The sequence below is a fragment of the Pezoporus occidentalis genome, unplaced genomic scaffold (genome assembly GCF_034315485.1).
Source record: "Pezoporus occidentalis ecotype Australia unplaced genomic scaffold, CSIRO_AGI_Poc_V1 ctg2810, whole genome shotgun sequence".
Taxonomy (NCBI): Eukaryota; Metazoa; Chordata; class Aves; order Psittaciformes; family Psittacidae; genus Pezoporus; species Pezoporus occidentalis.
The window spans coordinates 1-6,884 of NW_026914731.1; the positions used below are offsets into that span (position 1 = coordinate 1).

Here is a 6,884-nt window from a genome sequence, read left to right on the forward strand (position 1 = left end):
TTTCCCCGGGTTTTAAATTTTTGGATTTAATTTGCAAAGGGCCTGTTTTTAAAAATTTAGATTTTCTGGCTTCTTTCTGGAAACATCCCCTCCTGTGGACAGTGGTAAAAATTTATCTTTAAGGCCGGCACATCGCCCTTTTACCCATGCTGAAGGGCTTTCGTGAGCACGCCCTGTTTCTAGGTTCAGCTGCATCCAGGACACTGCCTCCCCACTAAGCTGGGCTCATGGAAAAGCCCTTTGCCGCAGGGGGACACTCCCCCAAGCAAGCAATGCTGGAGGTCTTGGTGGTGCGATGTATCCATAGCTGTGTGCGGAGCGGGACGAGCTGTGGTCAGAGACGGTACTCACTCCAGGTAAATGCTTCCTGGAGGGGGATGCACAAGAAATGCGGAAACGCCAAGGCCATGGACTGGCCGCTGTCACCAGTGCCCGGACAAAGGGGAGCTGTAAGGACTTTGCTGCTGGCATGCCCTGGACCTTTGTGCTGGCTGGCAAACCCCTTTAGAAGAGTTTTCCACGCAGTCATGTGCACAATGTCCGAACATCCCTGGCTCCTGCGCCCATGCGTAGGTGTCAGTGCAAGGGTCTCTAGGGAACGGGGCCCAGAGGAACTGCATTCCCTGTCCCTACATTGCTGTGGGTCAGCGCTCTGTGCAGAAGCCTGTGACAGGCCTAGAAGAGGCGGGTTCTTTCCAGGATACTGTGGGGGAAAATTCTTCTGGCAACGGGAACGACACTGGGGATTTCAACAGCGACCTGTAGAAAGTCTTCGGCGGCGGGGAAAAGGCCCTTTAAGCACTCAAAGTGAGATTTTCTTGCAGCTTGTGCGTCCACAGAGCAGGCTTTGGCTGCAAAGGGAAACCCAAGTGGAAGATGCCCGGCTGGGGAGCCAGTGGCCAGGAAGCAGAGTCTGTTTCACGCATTGGGGAAGGATCCAGCTCCCAAAGGAGTCGCTTTCCAGTCCTGCCTACTCCCTTAGGGAAAAGCACCACAAGGGCCCAGAGCCAGGCAGGACACACTGCAAGCAGGGCAACTCACCATGTAGTAGTTGGAGACATGCAGGTAGGCAGCTGCAGTCTCCAGAAGATAGTAAAAGGCTCTGGCAGCATTGCCCAGTGTTGTGTAGTGGTGAACCAATGGCACAAGCACTGACTCCACGATGCCTTTGCAGTCACATGAGAGCGCATTGTTGTCCTCTCTGTCAGTCGCACTACCCAGAGGACAGTGCCCAGGGGAAGAAGAGAGCAAAGAATACAAGGGTATCATCTAGAGTGGTCTTCCTTCCCAGAGACAACATCAAAAGCCCTTTGTGCAAAGCAGAGCAGGAAGCCACAGACAGGTACTAGTCATACAAGTCCTTTGGGAGGAGGGAGTAAGGAAGAAGCTAGGCTTTCTGTCACCTCCCACAGGCAAACCAGCTGAGCCCTTGTGGTGGCTTTTTCCCTGTAGATTTTGCAGTACTACTCTGCAGGAACTGGAAAGCGAGGGCTTCTTTGACACTGAGCCATGGGCGTCCTTAAGCACTCATCTCCACAGCCATCTCCTCTCAGCTCCCACCCCACGGAAAGCCTCTTCGCTAAGCTAGAGTCACAGCTGACAGCCAAAAGCCAGCATTTTCTTTGTCTCCTCTGCACACCCTGAACTCGCTCGCTTCAAAAAGAATCAGAACCTTGTCTGCTCACCCAAAATCCTCTTCCACAAAAGCTTGCTGCTGCTGCTGCTCCTCCTGAGTATCTGTAATACCTTGAAAGAAAAAGAGGGACACCTCCCACACGTATCCTGGGATAAGAGTTGCTCTCCCTCTCCCAGTAGGCCTGCAAGGATCCTTGCAAGGCGCTAACACACCGAGGAAAGTCTGCAGTGGGTGTCCACTCCTGCTGGGCTCGTTCCTAGCAGATCTACTCCCACTCGACCCCCGGCACCAATCCCTGGGCTCCCGGAGGGCCCAAATTACAGAGCATGGTGCACAGCATACCTGCAGAGATGTAAAACCTCTCCTTCTTCAGCTGTTTTCCAGCCAGCACCAAGGCCTTCCAGGTGTGTGGGTCATCCCCACCATCAAAGTCCTTACAGCTCCCTTTGTCCTGGGTGCTGGTGACAGCGAAGCGGTGGAAGACAATAAAGTCCCCTTGGCCGCAGCTCTGGCATTTGTGTGCATACCGCTCCAGGAAGGCAGCACACTTGGAGTGCAGGGTGACCCGCTGTTTCTGGACCCACAGCTCGTAGGCAGCCTCCCGCAGCAGCGGCTTATGGAACATCAGCACACCAAATGGACACCCCACACTCTGCTTGCTTGGGGGGGAGGTCTCCACACCTGCAAGGCAAAGGGCCTTTGTATGAGCCCAAGCTGTGGCCAGATGGGGAGGCAGTCATGCCTCGGTGCACATCCTGAATAGCAACAGTGCTGCTGCACGCCAAGCCCTGCAGCATGGGGTGAAAGGGCTGATGCTAGCACAGCCTTGGGGATGCAGTTCTCAGCTGCACTGGTCCAGGCAGGAGCTGGGGATGTTGTTGCCAGCCAAAGCAAGCCCCAGCCAGCACTTTCTCCCCACTCTTGGCAAGGCAGCCACCAGCCTCCTGAGCAGGAACCCTGCATCACAGGGTAATAAAAAGCTGAAGAAAGCCAATAAAAGCTTGCTGAAGACCCTGGGCCATTCTGGAGGGCATCTTTTGCACTCTGTGGATGCTGCAGGTGGCTGGGAGAGGATGTCACGGATTCCATCCGCTCCACTTGAGGAGCAGCACTGTGGATAGTACTGGGGGAAGAAGGCATTTGGGACAGCTGCTCCAGTGTTCTTTTCAACCCTTAAGGGAGCCACAGACCCTAACAGTTGTGTAACTAAGGTTAACTGCAAACCAGACAGGTGTCACCACCAATAATAATGATAAGGGAAATGGAGAATACAGACCGCTCACCACTTTGATCCAAGCAGGGATCTGACCCTTCCTGGTAACTGCCCCCATACATCCTGGCATGATGTGCATGCTGGGTCAGCCTCCCCTCACAGGTGGGAAGATCCTTGGTCAGAGCAACAACTAAAAAACATCGGTGATGTGCAGTGCACCAGCTTAAGAAGGAGAAAAATGACTGCTCCTGCTGAACCCAAGACACACGTAATTAAAAAAAATAAACCACTTTCCCATTTTCATGGAAGTTCCCCTGTAGCCAGGGGAACTGTCAATGACTGTTGAATGTCCCTCCTGTCTGTCAGTAGCCATTTGTATGAACCTTGAAGAAACATTCCTGCTCTTAAGTTGTTTTGCCCAAAGCAACCCAAGAAGAAAAGTCAGAGACAACCTTTCTCAGCTCTGAGTTCACCTCTCTGTTCCCTGCTTGCAGTGCTGGCAAAAACCTAGTCCAGGTTTGGTAGGGCACACTGTGGGACGCACGTACCTGCTGAATCCTGCCCTATCCCAGTGGGGGAGTGTGTCTGTTGAGTGTCTCACTTTTTCCCAGGCCCTGTGAGCTGCAAATCCAGTAGGAGCGGAGCCATTGTGCAGACACCTGTCCTGGGCTGCAGTTGCCCAGAAGTGGCCAGTGTAGGGCCAAAGCCTATCCTGTTCATGTGTCGAATCTTTGCAGTGCCTCCAGCCTCAGCGTGGGGAAGAGGCAGGACTGAGATGTGTGGCTTCTCCTTGACAGAGATTGTGCTGGCTCAGCTGGACGAGATCACCCCACTGGAGCAGACAGTTTTGAAGTTTGCAGCCATCATCGGGCCGGTGTTCACTACGCAGCTGCTGTCATACATTCTTCCGATTAGAATGAGGCACAAGATGACTACCTTGTTGGACAGTCTAGTGAGTGACAACATCCTCAAGTGGATGGAGAGCACTGAGGAGCCAGAAGACGTCCAAGATCCTAGCAAGGAGCCAGCCACCCCTCCGCAGGCAGAGATTGGTAAGTCTCCCAGATGTGTCCTGGATGGGCTCCTAAGGGCATGGCGTGATTCCCTTCCTGTGAGGGCTGGCATGGCTGTTGGGGATGGGTTTGTCAAAGCTGTTACAAGTCAGTCTGAAAGCACACTAGGTTTGCACTGGAGGGAAGTTCCCACCAGCTGTCCCAAATGCCTCTGCTCCCCTGAATCCAAGTGCTGCTCGTAGCGGATGGAATCCGTGACATCCTCTCCCAGCCACCTGCAGCATCCAGACAAAAGATGCCCTCCAGAATGGCCCAGGGTCTTCAGCAAGCTTTTATTGGGCTTTGATTACCCTGTGATGCAGGGTTCCTGCTCAGGAGGCTGGTGGCTGCCTTGCCAAGAGTGGGGAGAAAGTGCTGGCTGGGGCTTGCTTTGGCTGGCAACAACATCCCCAGCTCCTGCCTGGACCAGTGCAGCTGAGAACTGCATCCCCAAGGCTGCTAGCATCAGCCCTTTCACCCCATGCTGCAGGGCTTGGCGTGCAGCAGCACTGTTGCTATTCAGGATGTGCACCGAGGCATGACTGCCTCCCCATCTGGCCACAGCTTGGGCTCATACAAAGGCCCTTTGCCTTGCAGGTGTGGAGACCTCCCCCCCAAGCAAGCAGAGTGTGGGGTGTCCATTTGGTGTGCTGATGTTCCATAAGCCGCTGCTGCGGGAGGCTGCCTACGAGCTGTGGGTCCAGAAACAGCGGGTCACCCTGCACTCCAAGTGTGCTGCCTTCCTGGAGCGGTATGCACACAAATGCCAGAGCTGCGGCCAAGGGGACTTTATTGTCTTCCACCGCTTCGCTGTCACCAGCACCCAGGACAAAGGGAGCTGTAAGGACTTTGATGGTGGGGATGACCCACACACCTGGAAGGCCTTGGTGCTGGCTGGAAAACAGCTGAAGAAGGAGAGGTTTTACATCTCTGCAGGTATGCTGTGCACCATGCTCTGTAATTTGGGCCCTCCGGGAGCCCAGGGATTGGTGCCGGGGGTCGAGTGGGAGTAGATCTGCTAGGAACGAGCCCAGCAGGAGTGGACACCCACTGCAGACTTTCCTCGGTGTGTTAGCGCCTTGCAAGGATCCTTGCAGGCCTACTGGGAGAGGGAGAGCAACTCTTATCCCAGGATACGTGTGGGAGGTGTCCCTCTTTTTCTTTCAAGGTATTACAGATACTCAGGAGGAGCAGCAGCAGCAGCAAGCTTTTGTGGAAGAGGATTTTGGGTGAGCAGACAAGGTTCTGATTCTTTTTGAAGCGAGCGAGTTCAGGGTGTGCAGAGGAGACAAAGAAAATGCTGGCTTTTGGCTGTCAGCTGTGACTCTAGCTTAGCGAAGAGGCTTTCCGTGGGGTGGGAGCTGAGAGGAGATGGCTGTGGAGATGAGTGCTTAAGGACGCCCATGGCTCAGTGTCAAAGAAGCCCTCGCTTTCCAGTTCCTGCAGAGTAGTACTGCAAAATCTACAGGGAAAAAGCCACCACAAGGGCTCAGCTGGTTTGCCTGTGGGAGGTGACAGAAAGCCTAGCTTCTTCCTTACTCCCTCCTCCCAAAGGACTTGTATGACTAGTACCTGTCTGTGGCTTCCTGCTCTGCTTTGCACAAAGGGCTTTTGATGTTGTCTCTGGGAAGGAAGACCACTCTAGATGATACCCTTGTATTCTTTGCTCTCTTCTTCCCCTGGGCACTGTCCTCTGGGTAGTGCGACTGACAGAGAGGACAACAATGCGCTCTCATGTGACTGCAAAGGCATCGTGGAGTCAGTGCTTGTGCCATTGGTTCACCACTACACAACACTGGGCAATGCTGCCAGAGCCTTTTACTATCTTCTGGAGACTGCAGCTGCCTACCTGCATGTCTCCAACTACTACATGGTGAGTTGCCCTGCTTGCAGTGTGTCCTGCCTGGCTCTGGGAAGGACAAGTTTGCGTTGCACTAGGACATGACTTTGTGGGTCCTTGGAAGGAAGATGTTGAGCTCTGAGCCTCACTTCTTCCTTTGGTTTGCCTCTTGTGTGGGAAGAGGCATTGGGTGCTGTGCCCTTAGCATGAGGGGCATTAGCAGGGAGGAGGCCTGAACGATCAGCGGTGCCTGTGCTCTGAGGCACACAGTCAAAAACATGACTGTTTGTGCAGGTATCACCAGGGGAAGAAACAGACCCTCTGAAGACAGATGCCAGAGGCAATGGGGGAGGACAAGGGTAGCCATGGGCTCTGCACTAATCTCACCTGCTCTCCGTGTGCTTGCACAAAGGCCCTCAGGAAGCTGAGCGAAGCAGATATCCTGAGGAACACTCTAAAGAGTAAAGCGAATGTGATATCCCGCTTTGAAGATGCCACCTTCTTCAGCCTCAAAGGGGAGGTAAAGGGGCGGTCTGGAGGGATCTCCTGAGTGATGGAGCTGGATGCCTTCCCCAGATGCGGTGGACAGGAGAGCTCTGGCTTCTCTGGCCACTGGCAGATCCCTGCAGTCTCTTGGGCATCTAGTCCACATTGGGATGTTTCCCTTTTCCTGTGCAGGTCTGCTACGGTGTGGGACGCACAGAGCTGGCAAAGAAAATGCTCAGAAAGGCTTTGAGCCTGCTTGGAAGGCCATTTCCCCGGAACCGCGCTGAAGACTTTGTCAGGTCGCAGGTTGAAAAATTGCAGTGTGCCGCTTACGTTGCCAGAAGAGCATCTTCCCTTCCACAGAAGGCCCAGTAAGAAACACGACCAAGAACCCGGGGGAGAAAGAGTTATTTCCTACCTGGTCACAGGCATATGGGCACAGAGCTGACGAGGCTTGAGGCCACACAGAGCAATGTGAGGGTAGAACAGGGAATGATAAAGTTCCTCTCTCCCTCCCTCCCTCTGAGGCCCTTGGAACAAAGCATACCTTAGGGTATGAAAGCAGCTTGCAGCCAGGGATGTGTCTGCTGGCACGAGTTGTGGCAGTGGATTGGTGCTGGCTGGGAAGCGAGAGCTGTACTGAAAAGGGGTGGGGGG

General features: G+C 54.0%; 2 protein-coding genes across 2 annotated transcripts; one reads left to right on the plus strand and one right to left on the minus strand.

The window, feature by feature from the left end:
* Nucleotides 1–1,041: 1,041 nt before the first annotated feature.
* Nucleotides 1,042–2,971, minus strand: LOC134167267 (adenylate cyclase type 10-like; the record flags this gene model as incomplete). The annotated part of the gene is made up of 4 exons (XM_062625742.1): nt 2,920–2,971; nt 1,979–2,317; nt 1,686–1,746; nt 1,042–1,213 (listed from the first exon to the last, which is right to left on the minus strand). Coding segments are annotated over exons 1-4 (624 nt in total), but the record flags the coding sequence as incomplete, so codon positions are not given.
* Nucleotides 2,972–2,980: 9 nt separating this feature from the next.
* LOC134167268 (adenylate cyclase type 10-like) lies at nt 2,981–6,624 on the plus strand. Its single transcript, XM_062625743.1, has 7 exons — nt 2,981–3,011; nt 3,461–3,901; nt 4,499–4,837; nt 5,070–5,130; nt 5,603–5,774; nt 6,154–6,261; nt 6,420–6,624. Exons 1-7 carry the CDS (start codon nt 2,981–2,983, stop codon nt 6,600–6,602), a joined length of 1,335 nt encoding a protein of 444 aa, XP_062481727.1. The 3' UTR covers nt 6,603–6,624.
* The last annotated feature ends 260 nt before the right edge of the window (nt 6,625–6,884 follow it).